The sequence below is a fragment of the Chanodichthys erythropterus genome, chromosome 16, assembly GCF_024489055.1.
Source record: "Chanodichthys erythropterus isolate Z2021 chromosome 16, ASM2448905v1, whole genome shotgun sequence".
NCBI lineage: Eukaryota > Metazoa > Chordata > Actinopteri > Cypriniformes > Xenocyprididae > Chanodichthys > Chanodichthys erythropterus.
In genome coordinates, this window is record NC_090236.1 from 24,455,039 (window position 1) to 24,478,523 (window position 23,485).

The 23,485-nt window shown below is 36.6% G+C and overlaps 2 protein-coding genes across 3 annotated transcripts in view; one reads left to right on the plus strand and one right to left on the minus strand.

The window, feature by feature from the left end:
- Positions 1 to 1,951: 1,951 nt before the first annotated feature.
- On the plus strand, positions 1,952 to 8,899 carry tecrl2b (trans-2,3-enoyl-CoA reductase-like 2b). The gene is made up of 12 exons (XM_067363826.1): positions 1,952 to 2,118; positions 2,850 to 2,901; positions 3,027 to 3,071; positions 3,668 to 3,771; positions 3,893 to 4,008; positions 4,288 to 4,393; positions 4,917 to 4,989; positions 5,060 to 5,103; positions 6,981 to 7,038; positions 7,292 to 7,380; positions 7,590 to 7,635; positions 8,325 to 8,899. Exons 1-12 carry the CDS (start codon positions 1,954 to 1,956, stop codon positions 8,450 to 8,452), a joined length of 1,026 nt encoding a protein of 341 aa, XP_067219927.1. The 5' UTR covers positions 1,952 to 1,953; the 3' UTR covers positions 8,453 to 8,899.
- A 1,416-nt stretch (positions 8,900 to 10,315) lies between these two features.
- The window catches only part of abca4b (ATP-binding cassette, sub-family A (ABC1), member 4b), a 47,502-nt gene continuing 34,332 nt past the window's right edge, over positions 10,316 to 23,485 (minus strand). For both annotated transcript variants that reach the window (XM_067363825.1, XM_067363824.1), the window contains exons 28-50: positions 23,155 to 23,312; positions 22,803 to 22,927; positions 21,948 to 22,046; positions 20,672 to 20,864; positions 20,485 to 20,579; positions 20,366 to 20,398; positions 19,917 to 20,022; positions 19,720 to 19,794; positions 19,456 to 19,625; positions 18,320 to 18,497; positions 18,081 to 18,196; positions 17,844 to 17,991; positions 17,550 to 17,673; positions 15,136 to 15,265; positions 14,823 to 14,943; positions 14,655 to 14,717; positions 14,448 to 14,554; positions 14,224 to 14,365; positions 13,906 to 14,040; positions 13,723 to 13,826; positions 12,379 to 12,471; positions 11,122 to 11,371; positions 10,316 to 10,856 (exon numbers count right to left, since the gene is read on the minus strand). In XM_067363825.1, coding sequence (XP_067219926.1) covers positions 10,728 to 10,856; positions 11,122 to 11,371; positions 12,379 to 12,471; positions 13,723 to 13,826; positions 13,906 to 14,040; positions 14,224 to 14,365; positions 14,448 to 14,554; positions 14,655 to 14,717; positions 14,823 to 14,943; positions 15,136 to 15,265; positions 17,550 to 17,673; positions 17,844 to 17,991; positions 18,081 to 18,196; positions 18,320 to 18,497; positions 19,456 to 19,625; positions 19,720 to 19,794; positions 19,917 to 20,022; positions 20,366 to 20,398; positions 20,485 to 20,579; positions 20,672 to 20,864; positions 21,948 to 22,046; positions 22,803 to 22,927; positions 23,155 to 23,312 — 2,894 coding nt within the window. In that variant the 3' untranslated portion in view covers positions 10,316 to 10,727. The remainder of the gene's footprint in view (positions 10,857 to 11,121; positions 11,372 to 12,378; positions 12,472 to 13,722; positions 13,827 to 13,905; positions 14,041 to 14,223; positions 14,366 to 14,447; positions 14,555 to 14,654; positions 14,718 to 14,822; positions 14,944 to 15,135; positions 15,266 to 17,549; positions 17,674 to 17,843; positions 17,992 to 18,080; positions 18,197 to 18,319; positions 18,498 to 19,455; positions 19,626 to 19,719; positions 19,795 to 19,916; positions 20,023 to 20,365; positions 20,399 to 20,484; positions 20,580 to 20,671; positions 20,865 to 21,947; positions 22,047 to 22,802; positions 22,928 to 23,154; positions 23,313 to 23,485) is intronic.

Below are 23,485 nucleotides of genomic sequence, written 5' to 3' on the forward strand. Positions count from 1 at the left end.
AAAGCTGCTTCAGGAAGATTCGGAGCACAAATGAATTAGTGTATCGAATCTGCTGTTCGGAGCGCCAAAGTCACGTGATTTCAGCCGTTGGCAGTTTGACACGCGATCCGAATCATGATTCAACTCACTGATTCATTTGTGCTCCGAATCTTCATGAAGCAGTGTTTTGAAATCGGCCATCACTAAATAAGTCTTTTTTTTTTTTGGCGCACCAAAAATATTCTCGTCGCTTTATACTATTAATATTGAACCACTGTACTCACATGAACCGATTTAAATATGTTTTAGTACCTTTATGGTTCTTCAGAGAGGAAGTAACATTGCTCCCTATGGAGGCTTCACGGAGCCATTGGATTTCAACTAAAATATCTTAAATTGTGTTCCGAAGATTAACGAAGGTCTTACGGGTGTGGAACGACATGAGGGTAAGTAATAAATGACATTATTTTCATTTTTGGGTGAACTAACCCTTTAATGCAAAAACGGCCTTAGGTGCAGCTTACATGTTTGCATACAATTTGTTATTTGAGTGTTGATTATTTTATCTAAAATTAAAAAGCAATTGAATTTAGGCTAATAGTTCGGGCTCAGTTGTTAACCATTAATATTATAGTAGCATAATGTGCAAGGGCTCCCTACATAGTTTGTACCATTAGCTAAGATAATTTTTTTATCCTTAAGAAACTTTTAGTTATAATTTAATTTAATATATTTAAAGACAAAAATACAATTTGTTCAATAAACCACTGTTTAATAAAAAAAAAAGCCATTTTATGTTTCGTTTTCTCCCTTCCTGCTGTACCAAAAACCATACCGAACCGCGACTTCAAAACCGAGGTACTCATTTTTTATATTTTTTTATTTACTTATTTATTTATTATTATTATTATTATTATGTTTCTCTTCCAGGTATATATATATATATATATATATATATATATATATATATATATATATATATATATATATATATATATAAACTTGACATTAACAATGAACAGTTCTTCTACAGCATTAATTATTCTTTATTAATAATTTCTACATTTACAAATACATTATTAAAATCAAAAGTTGTCTCTGTGAACATTAGTTAATGCTCAAGCTCTGTTTTATTAACTAACATTAACAAAGATTAATAAATACTGTAAAAATATCTTCATTGTTAGTTTATGTTAACTAATGCATTAACTAATGTTAACAAATGAGACCTTATTGTAAAGTGTAAAGTTGTTATTATTGTGCTGTATTGTTGTATGTTGTTTAATTATCATGGCTCTGTTATGGTCTATCTCTGTGTGTGGTCACATCTACTTTCACAGCAGGCCTGATCCTGTATCTCAGCAATGCTGTGCTCTACTTTTCTTCATACTTTAAGCTGGTAATTAAAGCTAGAATATCAATGAAAGTCCGTATATGTTTAAAGCATGATGGGGGGCGGTCTCCCCTTACCAGAAGGATTAAACTCAAACCAGATGATGATACGATAGTTGACAGTGTTATTGAAATTCAGAGGTGCAACAGGGCTGATGAATTGCCCCTCACCGTCAAGAGATAAATTTAGACCAGCTCGCAGCTCTAAATCCAAGACATGCCCCTCACGTCTCTTTGCAGGCGTGCGTCCGTGCGCATGTGCCTGCACTGCATGAGAGGAATATTTCTGCAGACATAGCTCACAAATACTCCCAATAAATTATGACATGGCATACCGGGCCCTGTTTTCTGGAAATAAAAAGCCATGTAAGCATGAAATCTTAAAATGTGGTATCCTGAGCAAAATTATGCAACTATGTCAACCAGATACTCTGGCTGTGGTACTCAACTGGATATGCCTGTGAGGTCAACATGAGCATGTCATCTCTTACCATGTGACTGTGAGGGTCTGATCGCTTCACCCTCCCTGGCATCAGTATACCAACCACCAAAATCAGGGCTCACCTACAGCCCTCAGGCATCATGGAATGTCTGGACTTAAGGGATCTCTTCACCGTAGCACATTTCATAAAGGCCAGGTGTGACCACGGCCTGAAAGCTGGTACAACCAAGGATAAGAATTATGTCTTTTTTGAGGTGGAGATCCTGGACCCCAAGAGCAAGGCGCAACTCTGCTACCTGGATAAGGTGCGTTGGCTTGTGCACCTTAGGGTACATTTACACGACAACGATGTACTGAAAACGGAAAAGTTTTTTTTTTTTCTTCAAAACTATCCCCGTTTACATGGATCCTCGAAAATGACTAAAAACGCTGAATTCTGCTGTCAGGCCAATAGATGGCGATGAAACACTATAGACTGAACGTGTAATGCGCGTGTGCATGACGTCATCGTTTTCACAGATTCGCGTTTTTGTTGTTTACACGGAGACCGTTTTCAAAAACTTGCACTTTGAAACCCGTTTTCAAAAGTTTGCGTTTTTTAGACCACCAAAACGCCGTTGTCGTGTAAATGAATGGCCAAAACGCATAAAAAGTTTTCAGTTTTTTAGTTGGAAAGGGTGTCGTGTAAACGGCCCCTCTACTATTATAGTAGGGTATTATTATTTTGAATTTCTTTTTCTTTTTATATTGTTTATAATTGTTTTTTTTTTTCTAAATGGATTTTTATTTAAGTTATTTTGTTGTGTTTTTGTAAATTTTTTAGTTTTTGTTTTTTCAATTTAGTTTTTAGTCATTTTAATACTTCAAATTATTTTATTTCAGTTAGTTGCCAAGGCAAAATTTCTAATTTCTGTTTAGTTTGAGTGTTTTCATCGAATATATATTTTAGTTTTAGTTTTTAACATCGCTGGCATTGGGCCACAGATCATATTTGAGTAAACAAAGGCCTCTTGTTTCAAATCTTGAACTATCTCAGGTGGAGCCCAATGCCACCATAGCAGAGATCAAGACATTGCTGCACAAAATTTGTAAGTGATTTTTGTTCTTAAACAGTCAAAGACTAAATTTTATATGCTTATTCAAGTCCTGAAGCTTACATATGTCTAGTAATATGACCAAGCTGTAAATATTATAATTCTTGAAATCCCTGCAGATCCCAAGTTTTATCCATCAAGACAGGCACTGAAGCTGCATCCTGGTAAACATACTTTGTTTGTTTGTTTGTTTGTTTATTTTTATTGTAGTTGTTTTTTCTATTCTATTCTATTTTGGACATCCTGTGTATTTACCAGCATTGCAAAATCTTGCATATATATATATATATATATATATATATATATATATATATATATATATATATATATATATACAGCTATGGAAAAAATTAAGAGACCACTCCAAGTTCAGAAATCAATGTTAAGTGGTCTCTTAATTTTTTCCATAACTGTATACATATATATATATATATATATATATATATATATATATATATATATATATGCACATAACTAAAGCCTAATACAGTAGACAGATGCTTTTGCAATCTTAGATCTGCAACAGCTGTGGCACATATGTGCCCGTCTGCATTTCTCCTGCCAGAATGTCAGGCATTCAGGCATCATTTCAAACTGGAGAAGGCAAGAGTGAGAAAACTGCAGCTTTCAAAAAAAAAAAAAAATCTGTTTATCCTGCATAATTTATGAAAATATTGTTTTTAGAATGTCTAAATTGAGGTGCATTTCTCTTTATATTTCTTTATGTTATGAGTCTATGACTGACTTGATTTTTTCTCAGAGGGAAAGGCGCTCAGTGATGATGATGTGCTGGAGGATTTACCAGTTGGCACGACCGCAACAATGTTCTTTCAGGACCTCGGCCCACAGATAGGTTGGACTATGGTAAAGAAAGCAATCTTATACTAAGATATATATATATCTTATATATATAACCTTTTTATACATTAGCAGTTCATATTGTGTGCAGGCCAGTAATGATGTTTTTGTTTGGGGCTGATTGTAGGTATTTCTGGCAGAATGTCTTGGGCCGCTTTTCATTTACCTGCTATTCTACTATCGGCTTCCATACATCTACAGGCATGAGTATGACTACACCCAAAGTCCATTGAAAGTTGTCAAGTGAGTTTGGAGTGAAAGAGTTCAGATGAGCTGAACTTGATGTATGTTGATGAACAGAATATTTAACACACTTAAATTCAGTTTTGTTGGTGTAACATAATGTATTTAGGTTGTGTAGTTGTGTTAAATATTATTTTTGACTATAGATAGCAGCACAATTTTAAAATTAATAAAAAAAAAAAATGCAGTTCATTTAACTTTTTCTTTCAGTGAGAAAATTAATAATGAATAATTTACCAAACGTTTGCTAGTGTTTTATATTTGACCTTGCTGATACAGACTGGCTTGCTGGTGCCACTCTCTTCATTACATTAAGAAGCTTGTGGAAACTATTTTTATCCATCGCTTTTCTGACGGAACATTACCTTTACGCACCATCATGCTGGTATGTTTATGTCCATTTTTTCATATAATATATTCATGAATTTTTACTCTTTCTCTTTCTGTTTATAATATGCCTCTTGCTGTTTTTAAGCACTAAAAAATAAGACAACATGCTTTCCAAAGTCTTATTGTCCCAATCTTTCCTGTCTTGGAACATTAGCTAATGTATCTGAAGAGCTTATGACATTGGCGTTAGTTCAGTGGTGTCAGTGAAGCATTGAGGAGCTTTAAGGGGGATATTTGGCTGTTTTCCATTAAGTGTCGTCTTGCTGGTTTAATTTATGCCCCTACACTATCTTTCAACACACTGAAAATACATATGGTTTGACCATATGGAAGAGTTGTTAAAATTATTGCCTGCACATGTGAATGCTAACAATGCAAATGAGAAAGCTTAAATTAAGTAAAACATAGCTAAAGTATAAAATTAAGGTTTGCCTTTAACATTAAGTCATGTATTCTTCTTTAAGCAGTTACTGTGTGTTATGAGATCCTTACACAAATTTAAAATGTAATTTCTTTAGCTCTGTTTGTACTACTGGGGATTTGCATCATGGCAGGCATATTACATCAACCATCCACTCTACACACCACCAAGTAAGTGCTCATTATGTTACACATTAGATTAGTTTGTGTGTCTCATATTAACTCCTGATTGCTTCTCTAGGCTATGGGAGACTCCAAATCTACTCCGCACTGGCAGTGTTTTTGGTATGTAAACCTATGTCAAAATCTCTATTACTTAAGTCAAATATTTAAAGCTATATTGTGTAATTTCTTTGATTTAAAAAACAAAACAAAAACAAAATGTTATTAATCAGAGAGTGTTAAAAGTCATCTTCCAAACCCTTTATCCAAGTTTGACAAAGTGCTTAAAACTGCAACACGCTGGTCAGAGAAAACTCAAAACATGCATAAAAAGCCCAAACATGCATACAAACACCTTTTACAAACTGCAAATATTGAAAGTGTAATCTGTATTTTATACTAAATGCTATTAACAAATCTTCTAATACCATTAAATATGAAGTGTCTGTATAATGTTTTTTTTTTTTTTTTTTTTTCATTTGTAGGGCTTGTTTTGTTTGGTTAATCTGGCTAAAATGAAACTTTTAATTATAACTCTTCTCTTTTGAAAATGACAAATGTGCCATTAGAAATGTCTACAAATTTATAAAACTGATGTGAGATCAGCTAAAAACATCTCAGGTTACATCTGTAACCCGGGTTCCTTGAGTAGGTACGAGACGCTGCATCAGGTTGTTGACACTTTGGGTGTGCTTCCATGTGACCGGTCTCTGAAGCACATATGAAATCACACTAATTCTATTGACTGCAGGTAGTCATATGTGAAATGGCACATACCTGGGACTGAGGAAGGCACCTTTGGATCATAATCTGGCCTAAAATGTAAAATAACTTCTACACTCTTTAGTTGGGAAATTGAAGGGCTACTTTAAGCATGAATCGAAGGCTGAATCAAGAGGCTTAAAGGGTTAGTTCACCGAAAAATGAAATTTCTTTCATTAATTACTCACCCTCATGTCGTTTCAAACCCGTAAGGCCATTCATCTTCAAAACAGAAATTGAGATATTTTTGATGAAATCAAAGAGCATGGCACTAGCAATGCCAAGGTCATGGGTTCGATCCCAGGGATTGCACATACTCAGATACAAATGTATAGTATAATGCAATGTAAGTCGCTTTGGATAAAAGCGTCTGCCAAATGCATAAATGTAAATGTAAATGTAAATCCGAGAGATATCTGAACCACACATAGGCAGACAAAGCCCAGAAAGGTAGCAAAGACATCGTTAAAATAGTCCATGTGACTACAGTGGTTCAACCTTAATGTCAGCAGAAAAGCTGATGGCATATGCAATGGCATCACAAATTTCCCACATGGACAAGGGCTCTTTGACAGCAATTTCCTCCTTCTACCAGGTTTTGGCACCACTGTAACAAGGTTTATATTTAGGAAAGGCAGGAACTGGCAGATGTTCAATATAAGTTTAATGACAAAATAAACATAAACAACAAAGCGAAAGTAAAGCAGCCCCTCACAAACGACTGCCACATAAACTAAAACAAAACAAGACAAAATCTAGACCTGGTCCTCTATAATCCTTTTATCCTTCTGGAGTTCTTCCGTGGGACTCGAGACGGGTGTGGTACTCAGGTCAATCTCATTAACAGTTGTGCCACTAGCCTCGCTCACGGCTCTCAGTCCCTTCCTGCTTGCCACACACTGATCTCCAGCATCCGTAGCTTGAAACTGCAACAACAAATGAGATAAACTGACCCATGTATCATTCAAAATGGCAAATCACTGGAAGAAACCGTTATTTTTGTGTCCAGCTGCTCTGATAAGATATCCTGTATCAGTGTGACACCAGTGCCTCCTACTACATTCATCCACACAGAAGAGCAGAACCAAAGCACAACCAAAACAATGTTCCTCCACAAGATGCATACACTGCAGCTTTATTTTTTAATAGTTAGAGAGCCACAAATTACAAGTTAGTGCAGTTTTAATTTTAGATAGCTGTTTCTCTCCATCATCTCTTTGTCTCTTCATTTTTTTCAGGTCTGTGAGTTTGGCAATCTCTCTGTTCATCTGATTCTGAATCGAATCAGCTGTAATGGTGAGTCCTAAAAAAGATCTCTTTAGTTGTGTGGGGGTGAAGACAGTGAAACCCATTGATTGTGGTTACCATTTCTTTCTTCCTTACATAAAGGAATGTGTGGGTGTATGCTGTAAAATTATATCTCATTAGTACTTGCTTCAGAGACTAGACATTCTCCTGAATTAATCCTGAACTCTTCAGTTCTTGAATAGAATCCACTTATATTAGATATATTACCGCATAACCTTATGATCTTCTCACACATCGACAGGGTCCAGGCCTACAGAGATTCCTTATCCCACAAAGAATCCATTCACTTGGCTGTTTTTCTTCGTGTCCTGCCCAAACTACACATATGAGGTTTGTCAAGTGTACAAAGTGAGCTTTTTCATGTCAAAAAAGCAGTAAATGAGACATTCGGAACATCTGGGGCTGTGTCCACACCTGTATCGAGCAGATACATCACAAATATGTCAAATGTTTCTGGTTAAAGTATCCTTGTGATCTTGTGAAATATTGTCTGTGTTTTGCACGGTGATGCAAAATTTGAAACCTGAATTTATTTCCAGGTGGGATCATGGATCAGCTTCACAGTCATGACACAGTGTCTTCCAGGTACACAGTATTACAAACCATCTGCTGAGAGTCCAAATGTCTGAGACCACAACTCGGATATGCAAAAATCTAATTGAAAGCTGGGAATTAAAGTTTATGTATTTATGACGCAAAATTAATGAGCTATATTTAATATTGCGCATTTTTCGGGTAACATTTAAAAAAAATTAAATAGTTATGCTGATTATACAGTCAAAAGTTTTATAATGCTTTTGAAAGAAGTCTCTTATGAATTTATTTGATCAAAAAAACAGTAAAAACAGTCATTCTTGTGATGGCAAAGCTGAATTTTCAGCATCATTACTCATCTTCAGTGTCACATGATCCTTTAGAAATCATTCTAAAATGCTGATTCGGTGCTCAATTATTATTGGTACTCAATTAATTAATAATAGTTCTCTTAATAGTATCAATGTTGAAATTGTAATTTTTTTTTGCTGCTCAATATTTCTGTGGAAACCGTGATACATCTTTTTTAGGTTTCTTTTATGAATAGAAAGTTCAATAAACTGCATCTATTTAAAATAAAAATCTTTTGTAACATCTTACTGTCACTTTAGATTAAAAGACTCTCTGTCTGTCTATCTATCAGTAGTCTCAGACTTTTGAGCTCCACTGTATGTATTTTATAAGTAAATATTTTGCTGCACCTGCCTGATAAGAACCATGAATCCTTCATATTTCTGCAGTTGGAGTTTTCACATTTTTGGGGTTTATTCAGATGACTATATGGGCTCGGGAAAAGCATAAAACCTACACCCAGCAATTCAAAGACTATCCTGACCTGAGAACGGCCATCATTCCACTCTTCTTCTAGATCTGTTGGATGGAGGATGAAACTACATGCACTTTTGTCATTGGATTCCTCTCCAAACATCATAGTGTAAGCAGCAAAATAAGTCTATTATTTCTGTCAGACCTTTTTTTAAGTTTTAATTTTTTTTTTTTTTTTTTTTTTTTTCAATTAAGTTTGTGATGTAATCTCTGAAGTATGGAATGGTAATTACTAGTAATTAATTTATTATATAGAGGCTTACCTAGCATAAACTATGGTTATACAGCAAATTCGAGGAAGATATACTAACAGTGACTAATACTTATGTGCAGGAGGAGTATGTTACACAAACTTAAACTTTTGCTTTACATCAAAGAGTGGAAGTTGAGTCCCAATTGAAGGTCTTCAGACCATCAAGCAGAAAACATGGTGTACAGTGTGATCCTCTTTTATTGTTGAGTATTCATTTTTGTATTCCATTAAAACATTTTGCAGAACATATCTAAGTGTTTTGTAGTAAAGAATATTACTGAAGATTTGTTATTTCCCAGAAATAAGTGAGTCAGTTTTCAAATGTCAGTATTTTCAAGACATGGTGTAAGAACAATCTTACTGAATAGTGTTTATTGTTATTGAAAACCATCTGTTATATTATTGCATATTAAAACTATATTTGCTTAAAGGGTTAGTTCACCCAAAAATGAAAATTCTGTTATTAATTACTCACCCTCATGCCATTCCACACCCATAAGACTCATTTTCGGAACACAAATTAAGATATTTTTTGATAAAATCTGACAGCTCAGTGAGGCCTCTATTGCCAGCAAGATAATTAACACTTTCAGATGCCCAGAAAGCTACTAAAGACATATTTAAAACAGTTCATGTGACTACAGTGGTTCAACCTTAATGTTATGAAGCGACGAGAATACTTTTTGTGCACCGAAGAAAAAAAAAAAAAGAACGACTTTATTCAACAATTTCCAGTGATGGTCGATTTCAAAACACTGCTTCATGAAGCTTCGAAGCTTTACGAATCTTTTGTTTCGAATCAATGGTTCGGGGCATGTATCAAACTGCCAAAGTCACCTGATTTCAGTAAACAAGGCTTTGTTATGTCATAAGTGTTTCGAAATTTCAGTGGTTCACCACTGGGGGGCGTGACTTTGGCAGTTTGATACATGCTGCGAACCACTGATTTGAAACAATTCGTAAAGTGGTTTGAAACGATTCGTAAAGCTTCAAAGCTTCATGAAGCAGTGTTTTGAAATCGCCCATCACTAGATATTATTGAATAAAGTCGTTATTTTTTTAATTTTTTTTTTTTGATGCACAAAAAGTATCCTCGTCACTTCATAACATTAAGGTTGAACCACTGCAGTCACATGAACTGTTTTAAAAATGTCTTTAGTAGCTTTGAAAGTGTTAATTATCTTGCTGGCAATGGAGGCCTCACATCGGATTTTATCAAAAATATCTTAATTTGTGTTTCGAAGATGAATGAAGGTCTTACGGGTGTGTAACGGCCTGAGGGTGACTGAATTTTAATTTCTGGGTGAACTAACCCTTTAAAATATTTACTGATAAATACAATTGAATCTCTCCATTCTTCAAAACAGTCACACAGCCTTACTCACTAATTTTTACGGTCAGGGATTGGCTGTTTGTAGATCTCATAAGTGTGTATTCACTGCATTAAAAAAACAACTGCAAGCCAAATCAAGTGTTTCAGAGAAAGTGCCAGCCAGCTGACCATGAGAAAGAGTAACAATAAAAAGTAACTTTTTTGAAATAACGCAATGCTGCAAAATGCTGCATACATTTCAGGTTTTGATTATAGATTTCACATTTATTTGAGCTCATACTGTTGATGTTTAACCAGTACAAAATCAGTGCATTATCAAAGTTATATTAGAATGAAGCATTTTGGTGAGTGCGTACACAGGCAGTGCTGTAGCAGATGCTCTTGCATTCAGCATTTGAGAGATTTGTACAACAAAGAAAAATTGCAACACTAATATTTACAAATGTATAAACACAATAAACATTTCAGATTGTATGGGAACCTAAAGCAAGTTTTGTACCTACTTCAAATGAGCTTAATCAGTATTAATGTGTCAATGAAGGTTCTCTTTCATTGGGTGTAGATTGACCTTTGGTTCAGAGTGCTATGGACCGAGGGCAATTAAATTAAATTAAACTTAATATAGATACAGTTGGTTTTGTGTATAAATACATATATTTGGCTTTAGGGAACTTCATGAACAACATGCTGTCAGCCATGAGTTACTGTCCCTTTGAAGCATCTGAGTTCATTTTATCTGTTTTTTGACACTACTCTTTGTAGTGGCGAGACCTTTTTCTCTCGTCTTGACCCTGATGCTCTGAGATGAGGGGGGACAGTGTCATCCTCTCCTGATTGCTGCTTGGCAAAACTCACGAACACCTGTAAGGCAGTGAAACAGATGAGCTGTTAGTCCTGTCAGTCACATTTGCTGAGCAAATCGAATTCAGTCTCTGCATGGGAATTTCAACCATTCCTAATAAAAGGTCCCTAAATGCATCCACAGCATGTCAATTCTACAGAATCAAGCTATTTTTCTTGTCTGCAGTCAAAGTGAAATGTTAAAATAACTCTTAACATGCTGTCAACAGCTGGTAAGGACTGACATGAAAAAAGATTTGTTGCTTGATGCTGTATCACATCGCACCTGGTCTAATGTGGTCTGAGACACAGAGTAGTCCTCAATGTTCAGTCTCTCTTTGTTGGTCAACACCAGCTGGAAGACTCGCGCCAGTGAGGCAGCGGCGATTTCATATTGTAAAGTGTTGTAGTGTTTCTCTCGCTGTATACATCCCGGGAAGCTGCTATCCATGAAGGACTCAGCCGGGACCAGGTCAGGAGTCAGGCCTGCTTTTGCAGCTTTGATCTTCATCGTGACTACATAGCCACCTCCAAACCTGTCCGCAAGTACAATCAATACATGCATATAAAATCAAGTATGCACTTGTTTTGTTGACCATTTGATGGTTTAAAGTTATTATGCATATCAGCTTTAATAGTTGAACATTTAAAGGGGAACTATTATGCTTTTTTACAAAGTCCTGATTTTGTTGAATAGGATTTCATGCTTGAGTGTTTAAAAAAACACATTATTGTTCACATATTTGACATTGTTGCAGCATCTCTCTTCCCAGTCTGTCTATAACACTCTGATTAATTCTCATCTCCATGAAGCTCCTCGCAATGTGCTCCGATTGATCGGCTGGATCAGTGTGTTGTTAATTGTTTCTAGTGCGTTTCAGAAATGTCACGCCACTTACCATAACCACAAGTTTCAACACACTCAACCAGGCCTCACAGCTTTTTTTTTTTTTTTTGCATATGTTTTGGCAGTAATTATTTAAATGAGGGATATTGTTACATATACGTTCCTGGAAGAAAACTCAGGACTAGAATTGAGACATTGTAGGGAGTTTAGAAACAGTGTTTACTGGGTAACACTTTAGTATGGAGAACATATATTCATTTTTAAAAGACTTTTCCCTCAATAAACTCCTAATTTACTGCTTATTAATAGTTAGTAAGGTAGTTGTTAAGTTTAGGTATTGGGTAGGATTAAGAATGTAGAATAAGGTCATGTAGAATAATAAGGCATTAATATGTGTTTAATAAGTACTAATAAACAGCCAATATTCTAGTAATATGCAAGCAAATAAGCAACTATTTAAAAGACCCAAAAATAAAATGTTATACTGATATAGAGGAAAAACTCCCTTTGGAGTGACTTTGTAACTTTGCAGACCTTTGTCATGTTTAATGTCAGCAACATTACATGCTAAATAAAGTTGAAAATGTAAAAAAGTATAACAGGACCCCTTCAACACTGGAAGAACAAGTTGATTTGTGGTAATATGGAAATGGCATTCTTGAATTTTTATAAAACTTTCCAAAAGAATGTACTCACTTGTATTTCAGATGCTGGATTGTGCCCAGACACTTAAATGTCCCATTGACCATGATGGCCAAACGAGTACAAAGGGCTTCACATTCTTCCATACTGTAGATGCAAACAAACAATCAAATAAATTATTGTCATGTTCAAGAAACCAATTTGAAATGATTCGAGCTTTGTGACATGGTGCATTATCCTGCTGGAAGTAGCCATCAGAGGATGGGTACATGGTGGTCATAAAGGGATGGACATGGTCAGAAACAATGCTCAGGTAGGCCAATTTGCACTAAGGGGCCTAAAGTGTGCCAAGAAAACTTCCCCCACACCATTACACCACCACCACGAGCCTGCACAGTGGTAACAAGGCATGATGGATCCATGTTCTCATTCTGTTTACGCCAAATTCTGACTCTACCATCTGAATGTCGAGACTCATCAGACCAGGCAACGTCTTCAACTGTCCAATTTTGGTGAGCTCGTGCAAATTATAGCCTCTTTTTCCTATTTGTAGTGCAGATGAGTGGTACCCGGTGGGTCTTCTGCTGTTGTAGCCCATCCGCCTCAAGGATGTGCATGTTGTGGCTTCACAAATGCTTTGCTGCATACCTCGGTTGTAACGAGTGGTTATTTCAGTCCAAGTTGCTCTTCTATCAGCTTGAATCAGTCGGCCCATTCTCCTCTGACCTCTAGCATCAACAAGGCATTTTCGCCCATAGGACTGCCGCATACTGGATGTTTTTCCCTTTTCACACCATTCTTTGTAAACCCTAGAAATGGTTGCGCATGAAAATCCCAGTAACTGAGCAGATTGTGAAATACTCAGACCGGCCCGTCTGGCACCAACAACCATGCCACGCTCAAAATTGCTTAAATCACCTTTCTTTCCCATTCTGACATTCAGTTTGGAGTTCAGGAGATTGTCTTGACCAGGACCACACCCCTAAATGCATTGAAGCAACTGCCATGTGATTGGTTGATTAGATAATTGCATTAATGAGAAATTGAACAGGTGTTCCTAATAATCCTTTAGGTGAGTGTATATATATATATATATATATATATATATATATATATATATAGAGAGAGAGAGAGAGAGAGAGAGAGAGAGAGAGAGAGAGCAACATTACACACTGACTTGGCCAAAAATTATACTGTGATATATTGCGATTTTAACTGTGATATGACATTTCATTTCACAAGAAAATGTCTCATACTGAACTGTGAACTCTAAAAACTTGGTCTAAGCTGATAAATGAACAGAGATGCTCTTCACTCTGTAACACACAGACTGTATTCTTCTTTAATTATCAGAGTGAAGCCTGTTAGGGAAATCCTGGGTTAACATCAAACTCTTGCCTGTGCGACGTCAAAACGACTGCCCTCCCATCACGGATGATACTCAGAATGGCGGTCCACAGGAACCGGCGAGAGTGAGGGTCCATTCCTGTGGTGGGCTCATCCTACACACATTTACACGGTTACATTACACCAATATTTTGATTTACACAATGACAATGAGAATGCTTAGGAAAAACATACCAGGAGCACTAGAGGAGGACAGCCAATCATAGCAATAGCAGTAGACAGCTTCCTCTTGTTGCCCCCGCTGTAGGTACCAGCACAGTTTCCGGCATATTCAGACAGACCCAGCTTCTGAATGCCCCATTCTGCCACCTACAGAAAACATACCAGATTGTATCAGAATGGAATTTCATTTAACAGAGCCTAACATACAGTAGTTTTTTGTGTACAGTGAAGTGTACAAAAAAATTTTGTTTTAAGTGTCGTGTACTATGTTTTTGTCCTGGTGCGTGTCATGTGATCTGTAAGGGATGGGAGGTGAATTGTGAGTCTCACTCTGCTAATCTCAGATTCAGGGATCCCTCGGAGGCGGGCGTACAGGTACAGGTGCTCCCTCCCCGTCAGCAGTTCATCTATGGCATCAAACTGAGGACAGTAGCCCATGTTCTGGTGCACATCCAGTATGTTGGTAAGAATACTGAAGAAAAACCCATGTCATGATTAGCATTAACATCCAATGGAAGTTCACAACTAGTGGCTCCTTATGGTTTGAACACTACCTGTATCCAGCTACTGACGCCTCCCCTGACGTCACATCGGTGTCTCCGGTCAGCATTTTAAAGGTTGTGGTTTTACCTGCGCCGTTTACACCAAGAAGCCCAAAACACTGCACAGAACATTTAAGTTGAATTCCACGTTATTGTCCAGCGGTTCATTTCAACTGAAAGAGCAGCAGTATGGTTTACAAATGATTTTTTTAGTGATACCTCCCCCGCTGGAACTCCTACACATATTCTGTCCACTGCTGGTCGTTTTCTGCGCCTGTATGTCTGAGATCAGAACACAAAATACTTTGGTCCTTTAAAATACCGACATTGCTACAAAATATACTCCAAAAATATATGTTTTTTATCTTAGTACATCTGGTCACTTACTTTTGACAAGTCTCGAACTAGAAGGATGTCGTTCTTGTTTCCTCCTTTGTAAATGCGCTCTCTCTCCTGAGCTACATCATCATCTTCATCTTTAACTGGTCTCCTCGCATGGTCTGACAACCTACAAAAATAATAGTTACCGTCATATGCTGTTTAAGGATTTTTCCTAACAGCTACAGTAAACACAAATAAATATTAAACAGATCCCATTTTACAGCTAACTTTTCTTTTAATGTTTATTTTGCAGTTGTAGAGTAAAAGTCTGTACTGAGCAGAATCTCAGAGGATATTAATAATGTCTTTTAGCCCTCACCAGAGATCAAGGAAAAAGTTGTACTGGACGACCAGGTTAAAGATGAAATACACGAAACCCTCCACAGCCATACAGAAGAGATTCTTCCCCACAAAGTCCCATCTGAATGGATCCATGGAAAACTCCTCCCCTGTTTATGACAACAATATTATAACAATATTGTTTTTTTTTATGTTGTTTTTTTGAGGGGGCGCCAGTAGCAGATCTGTCTCACTTATTACCATAGGCAAGATAAAACATGACAAAAGAAACTACTTAGCAGTTCATTATATTAAGTAGGGATGTGCACAAATAGTCGAATATTCGTTCTGTAATTAATATTCGAAAAATAAATAAATGCAGTGAATCCATGATAAATCCTGAGCACTAAAACTCGCAGTTATAACTAAATGCACCGGGTGGCGCTGTGGAGCGTGTTCAACAAGTTTATTTTATTTGATCATCACATAATGTTTTTATCTAACTCGCGCAGTTTGGAATTACTTAGATGAAAATTATCTTACAAAATGGAAGTACTTTTGACATGAAATCTAAATACCCGTCGAGTGAGGAAAGACAGCTGTCCATTACTGCATTCACGACGTCAGGTAAGTGCAGCTGTAAGTTATCCCCGAGTGAGCCAAGATGATAACTTATCTGATAGCAAAATGATTTTGAGACATATTTCTTTAAGTTTCGTCGCGGGAGATATATTTACGAACAGAAAACACAGTGCTACTGTTAGAAACTTAGCTTAGCACACCGTTATGTATTGTTATCTTAGTCTCTGCAACGTCTGTCAGCACGGATCGTTTTCTCACCCGAGCATGTGGATATTATTGTTTTTCTCAACGTGAACATGTGAAACAATAAACACGATAACTGACTCGAGTGTATTATGTACGTTTTGTACAATAACGGGCGCTATCTGCTTTATTAGTATTTTCCCGCTCGCGCTGCTTGAGATTAAATGCTTTTGTTCTTAATATTTTCTGTTTACACATATTGTTTAATGCTTTGAACGAAAAGAATATAATGAGATATAATGTAAGCTTGTTATGTATGTTGCCTAATCGTAAGCTTGTTCAGAAATGGTTACAAAATATTGATGAATATAAAACAATAACGTCCTTCTCGTTTAACCTCATTTAAATAAACGAATATTCGAATATTCGTTTTTTTTACGAGCCCAAATATTCTAATACAATATTTTGGAAAAATGCCCATCCCTAATATTAAGCAGTGTTAGTTAGCAATTTTTTTTTTTTTTTTTTTTTTTTTTTTTGTATTAATATACTCTGCCGTTTAAAAGTTTGGGGTCAGTAAGATTTTTGTTTGATGGTTTTTTTTTTTTGGAAAGCAATGAATACTTTTATCCAGAAAGGATGCATTAAAATAACTTTTTTTTTTTTTTTTTTTGTAACAATTGTCTTTACTACAAAAAGTATTTACTATTTCAAATAAATGCTATTCATAGATTTTTTTTAATATTTTTTTTAACTGCCTATTTAATTTAATTCTAATAATTAGAAATGCACCGATTCAGGCTGCGGCCCCTTTAATTCCTCACGCTCCCCGCCCCCAGAGCTCGCGCTTGCCTTAAACAGCATAAACAAAGTTCAAACAGCTAATATAACCCTCAAAATGGATCTTTACAAAGTGTTCGTTATGCATGCTGCATGTATGCATCGGATCATGTGAGTAAAGTATTTATTTGGATGTTTACATTTGATTCTGAATGAGATTGAGGCTGTGCTCCGTGGCTAACAGGCTAAAGCTAACATTACACACTGTTGGAGAGATTTATAAAGAATGAAGTTGTGTTTATGAATTATACAGACTGCAAGTGTTTAAAAATGAATATAGCGACGAAAAATGAAAAATGAATATATTAACTTTAACCACATTTAACAGTACATTAGCAACATGCTAACGAAACATTTAGAAAGACAATTTACAAATATCACTAAAAATATCATGATATCATGGATCATGTCAGTTATTATCGCTCCATCTGCCATTTTTCGCTATTGTTCTTGCTTGCTTACCTAGTCTAGTGATTCTGCTGTGCACAGATCCAGACGTTAATACTGGCTGCCCTTGTCTAATGCCTTGAACATGAGCTGGCATATGCAAATATTGTGGGCGTACATATTAATGATCCCAACTGTTACGTAACAGTCGGTGTTATGTTGAGATTTGCCTGTTCTTCGGAGGTCTTTTAAACAAATGAGATTTATATAAGAAGGAGGAAACAATGGTGTTTGAGACTCACTGTATGTCATTTCCATGTACTGAACTCTTGTTATTCAACTATGCCAAGATAAATTTAATTTTCTATTCGATGGCACCTTTAAAGGGCTTTTATTTGAGGTGACAGGTTTTCCACAACAATTGATATATCATTAATAGGCCTTGCTAATAGACGGACATACCAAATCGGGCGTAGACATCAGTCACGGCCTGGTTCATGGCCATATCAATGAGACCTCGACCGAGACAGAAGTGAGGGAAGACCAGAAGCACCTTCTTCAACACCTCATTAAACATTAGTAGAGACTGAAGGGTTTGTGAAGAAAAAACACAAGCAATTACTACAAAATAAGCAATACGAGATCTGTAAATATGGAATTATAAGCAAAGAAAGACTTTATTGTTAAAAGGTACTATATTATAATTTTATATAAATCAAACAACAACAAAAATTGTGAATACAAATTTAATTATACCCTGTTGTTTTCAAAGAGCTCTAAGATGAAGGTGATGGCACTACTGTTGATACCAATGAAAAGGTTGATGCAGGAGAGGGACACGTACGCCGTGCTGGGGACATTGAACATGTAGGACATGGGGTACATCATGGGCGTCACTGACCACCTGCATAGTGAAGAGTGAAAGAAAAATCACTGTTGTGCTTGAGCTGATTTTCTCAAGTCAATGGCAATCTACATAAGCCGCTGACTGACCCATAGAGCAAAAGCAGAGCAACCAGCGCTGGCAGATTTGTGGGTGATGTGTAGCACTTCTTATCAAAAGCCATGAAAATGGCCACAACCATCACTGTGCTGGCGGAGTAGTTCATCTGGCACAAACAAACGAATAGGATATGAGCAATCAAGCAGCAGTCCAAAAACATTTCGCAATGACTAAGGATTGACATTTTACAGAACTGTCCTTGTAAGCAGACAATGCTGATTAATCTCACCATGTCCCAGAAAAAGTTGGCGACCCAGTAGACCACAGGACTGACTCCACTAACAAACTGCAGATGTTTGGCCTTGGTGACACGTTCCTGAATGAGGTAGAGGATAAAGCTGGCTGGGATGAAGGACATGGCAAAGATGACGCAGATGGCCACCACTGCATCCACTGATGTGGCGAGACTGTCCGGAAGGAAAAGCAGTCTTTTACTACACTTTTTACTTAAAAAACATGATTCACACAGTCATACAGTATTTACATTTATGTATGAAAACAGGAATACACTTGAAATGATGTGTATCAGACTTCGGTGTTTTCGGATTCCATGCCTACATACACTACCATTCAAAAGTATGGGGTTAGTAAGATTTAAAGGGTTAGCTCAACCAAAAATGCAAATTCTGTCATTAATTACTCACTGTCATGTCGTTCTACTCCCGTAAGACCTTCGTTCATCTTCAGAACACAAATTAGAATTTTTTTTGATAAAATCCGACGGCTCAGTTAGGCCTCTATTACCAGCAAAAAAGTTTTGCTGAACACTTTCAATGCCCAGAAAGCTACTAAAGACATATTTAAAACAGTCCATGTGACTACAGTGGTTCAACCTTAATGTTATGAAGCGACGAGAATACTTTTTGTGAGCCAGAAAAACAAAATAACTTTTCAACAATATCTAGTAATGGCCGATTTCAAAACACTGCTTCATGAAGCTTCGTGGCTTTACGAATCTTTTGTTTCGAATCAATGGTTTGCATATCAAACCAAGTCAAAGTCATGTATACTATTGAAATGTAAAAAAAAAATAAAAATCACAATATTACTATAAAATAATACTATTAATACTATTACTATCAAATAAATGCAGCCTTGGTGAGCATAAGAGACTTCTTTCAAAATAAAGCATACAGACCCCAAACTTTTGAATGGTAGTGTACATCAATCATACATCACTATTAACTGAACGTCACATTAAGATTAAACCCCTTGTTTTAGTACAGTGGACGAATGACTAATGAGTAGGATTACAAAACATTTTGGACCCCTTTCACACCTCTATTTAGTGCTGAGCATCCAAGACAGATGATGTAAACTGAGCCTATCAGTCAAAAACATTTCAATGTGACATCTGACACTCACACAGTGACCTCTGAGAGCTGCTCTTTGGTGAGGTTGAGCGGGTGGTTGATGGCAGTAATGCCGTATTCTGATGGGTTGGCGTGAGGCGGCAGGTGAGCGCGGAGAATGGCGTTGTTTGCTATGTTCATGAAGGAGACCATGGCATGCCAGCCTTTGTTATTATACCACACCTGGGACAGGAGCAAAATATGTCATTTTTAAACATAGCTTAAGTGTCCAACACATTTTGAGATATTGTATTGTTAAATAGGTGGTTTAACTTACCTTAACATTGTACTCACTCTCCATGAAGTGCAAGAAGGTTCCTAATTCTTTCATGGCTAACTTTGAATAGTGACCCTAAGAGGAGGAAATCATTCAATAGAGTATATGTTATGTGATCAGAATAGAAAATAATATATTTAAATGCTTCATATCAAAATCTCATGATTGTTTATTATGTGTAGTACAAAATATCATACCCCTGTAATATTCATCATCCGTCCAAGCTGGGTAAAAATGTTCTGGATCATCTCAGGGTCCACATCGAGAATCGGTAGTTGTCCACCAACAGAGAGTCCACCATACCTGTGCAAATTTGGGTTTAATCAAGCATATTTTTAAAGGTGCCTTAGTTATTGTGTCCACTATTTGTTGTGTTATTGAATATTACCATTACATCATTTTTGCACATTAACATTTTGCACTGGTATATTTTTGTTGTAAACACAGATCCATTAATTTTTATTATCAACATTTTAGTATGAAATGAAGTAAAATCCCGAGGCATTTTGCAAAAAAGAAATCCTTTGATTATGATGTATAGGTTTTCCACAGATATGTTTCAATTGGACAACTGTTTGTTTCATATCCATATCGGCAACCACATCAAACATCCACACAACTAAATAATAAAAGACAGAAACTTTACCTTTGTTCATTCACCCAATATTTGCTCTTCAAGCTGCATATAAGGAAAACAGCAGTCATTATACAAAATGAAATGAATCCTAACACTACTGACACACTGAAGTTTTTATAACAGCTCACCTGGTCTTAATGAGCGTGGGGTAAGTCTTCACTAAGTAGTCAGAGATGTTTCTGTTTGTCATGTCGAGCAAAATGTCCCCTGTTGGCTCTTTTCTCTACATCAGAGCAACAACAACAACATCACTAAACCCACTGCCTGGATCTTTATAATTACGATTAAAGTATTTCAATTCAATCTGATCCTGACCTGTGGTGGTGGCAGTCCTCCAGCTCCAGCTGCACAGACAGGTAGCATAGTGAGCTTTGTATCAGTGCTGCACTCACAGGAAGGGGAGGGGTTTCTTGTATCCCATGCGGGACTCAATAATATGTTTGTGACCTCAGGAGACACTGGAGGAACTTCCCAATTAGAGGTTTTGTTTAAGCAGGTGAAGAGGTTCCTGTGAGCACAAATTCACATATAATATAATATACAGTAACTTAATTTAAGTATATAAAGTGCACAGCTTAAATGAGTACACCCCCTCTGAACAAATACAAAAGATGTATTTTCTGTATGATCACTAATACATTTCATAGAAAGATGGCAAAACTAAAATGTATTAAACATATACAGTACATAATAAAAACTGAGAAATATCATTAATAAAATAAGTAAATTAGGCAATTTTGTTTAAATTAAGGATTGCAGAAATGAGTACACCCTAGATTTAATTCAACAAATGTATAATATTCTAGTACTTAGTATGCCCTCCATAATTTTGAATATACCGCTCTGACCCTTATTGGCATGGAGTGTACAAGTTCATGACAAATTTTCACATCTGTCCTATTTAACTCCTGGATGATGAGCTCATTAAATGCCCTGATCTTTAATAGTGAGTGTTGCTCAACTCATCTCTACAGAATCCCTCACAGGTGCTCAAGAGTGTTAAAATTGAGTGCAATAGAGAATGCATATCTTCATTGTCATGTTGAAAAAATTCCCAACAATGCAGGGAATGAGGAAAGGGTAACATCTTCTGTTTCAAGTTTGTGTATTAAATTACACAGTGGTGTGGGAATTCATGACAGCACTGATAAAGCACAACTCCCACACACCATCAGCACTCATACATCCCTATATAAGAGCTTTAGTACCACTGAACTTTACTGTGGGAACCAGGCACTTCTCACTGTACTCCTCCTAGCAATTAAGTTAATTAAACAATGAACTGAAAATGATATTGACTCGTGGCTCAAATGCATAGCCCTGTAATGTTTATACGTTATTATTATACATCTATAGAGAAAACTAATGAGATTTTGTTACGCTCATTCAAAGATTAATTTCTGTCATGACAAATCTCGGAGTGTTTGGCAAGGTAATAGATGTTGATGTTGACAATGTTGATATGTTCGGTCTTGGCAGAGTATATGCTACACTACTGCTGCTGCAGAGCAACAATCAGGACTTGCTACTGCCAATACAAACACAACACAATACAATTCAAACCACCTTCAGACAAAACTTCTAAACTCACTCTAAGGGCTGATTTGCCATACAACGTGTTCCCATGCCAGGGTCCTTCAGCAACGTCTGTATGAAGTGCTTCATTTTTGGGTGTGATGGCTGCTCATTACTGAAATACAGAAGACCAGTGATAAATTATCTCCCATGAAAACATACAAACTATTATATAAGCAGGTTATTAGGGCATTTTCACATCTGGTTTGGTTGTTTCAGAACCTGGTGCATTTTCTCCATTAGTTCGGTTCGATTAGGCATATGTGAACATGGCAATTGTGCTTGGATCCACACCAAAATAATTGGTCTGACATAGCACGAACGAACAAAGTGGTTTCAGCTAGCGAACTTTGGAGTGGTGAGAAATAATCCGACCTAACGGACCAACGAACCATGCTTTATCACAATATACGACAGGTAATTACATTTTGCTAATGCCTCTCAAAATGAATCATGGGTAAGCTGGAGCAAAGATAAAGTGAAATGCCAAATTGAAATTTGGTCAGACAAAAATATATAAAATATTTCAGAACAACTGTCCAAAACATAAAAATACAAAGCCTTGATTCTTGTTAAAAATGATAAAGTAATTTAATAACAGCTACAAAGAAAGCCACAATCAGCCCGTGGAGCTGTTGTCTATCCACCCTGACTGATGTCTGCTATGAGCTGAATCCTGGAACATAAACAGGTGCACGCTGACCAATGAGAGGAGAGTTTACTCGCACTTGACTCGTATTAACAAATTTTAGAAATGTTGCCTTGTGAAAGCAAACCGAACCAAGAAGAAATCGCAACATCTTTGTTTCAGAACAAAGCAAACAATCTAGAGGAGTGAAAATGCCCTTAGACTCTAAACAGCTGATCTCACCTGATGAAGGTAAACTGTGGTCCGTACATCCATGGAGTGAGGGTTAGACTGGGATACTCTCCAAATGGTGGGACAATCATAGTGAAGACCAAAGAAATAAGGACAAAACTGGCTGGCAAAACAATCTACAAAAAAAAGCAAAATTTAAAGAAAACATCTGCTTATTGTCTATTCTAGAAAAAAACTTCTTCAGAATATTTTTCAGAAATTGTACTTTTGGGTTCCACAGAAGAAAGAAAGTCATAGAAGCTTGAAACGGCATGAAGGTGAGTAAATAATGACAAAATGATCCTTTTTGGGTGAAATTTCCTCATTTTCATAACATTGTGTCCACACGCGAACTTCACCTTACCTGTGCAAGGAAATCTTTGTGGCTGCGTGTGGCATGGTGAAATCTCTTGACCAGAAGAGCGTGGAACTGCTTGAGTACCAGGCTAATGCCTTTAACCTGCCTGGAGGCTCTGCCAGCACTGTTGTCAGACTCAAGTGTGCTCCCCATTCCATTAGCATCTGTAAACCAGACCAGATACGGGCATAAACTAATTAGACCTGCTGTAAAAACTGCTCTCAGCATTATATTTTGGCTGCTGGTTTGTCCTCACCTTGCTAAGACAACTGACCAGCTCAAACTTCCAAGCCAGCAAGACCACATTAGTTGCTTTAACAAGCAAGCCCCATATATT

Excerpts from the sequence above, each read along its gene's own strand:
- tecrl2b (XM_067363826.1), top strand. The coding sequence starts at position 1,954 with ATGGAATGTCTGGACTTAAGGGATCTCTTCACCGTAGCACATTTCATA. Across the intron at positions 3,772-3,892 it reads CACAGATAGGTTGGACTATG|GTATTTCTGGCAGAATGTCT; the intron begins GTAAAGAAAGCA and ends GGCTGATTGTAG. Across the intron at positions 4,009-4,287 it reads AGTCCATTGAAAGTTGTCAA|ACTGGCTTGCTGGTGCCACT; the intron begins GTGAGTTTGGAG and ends TTGCTGATACAG.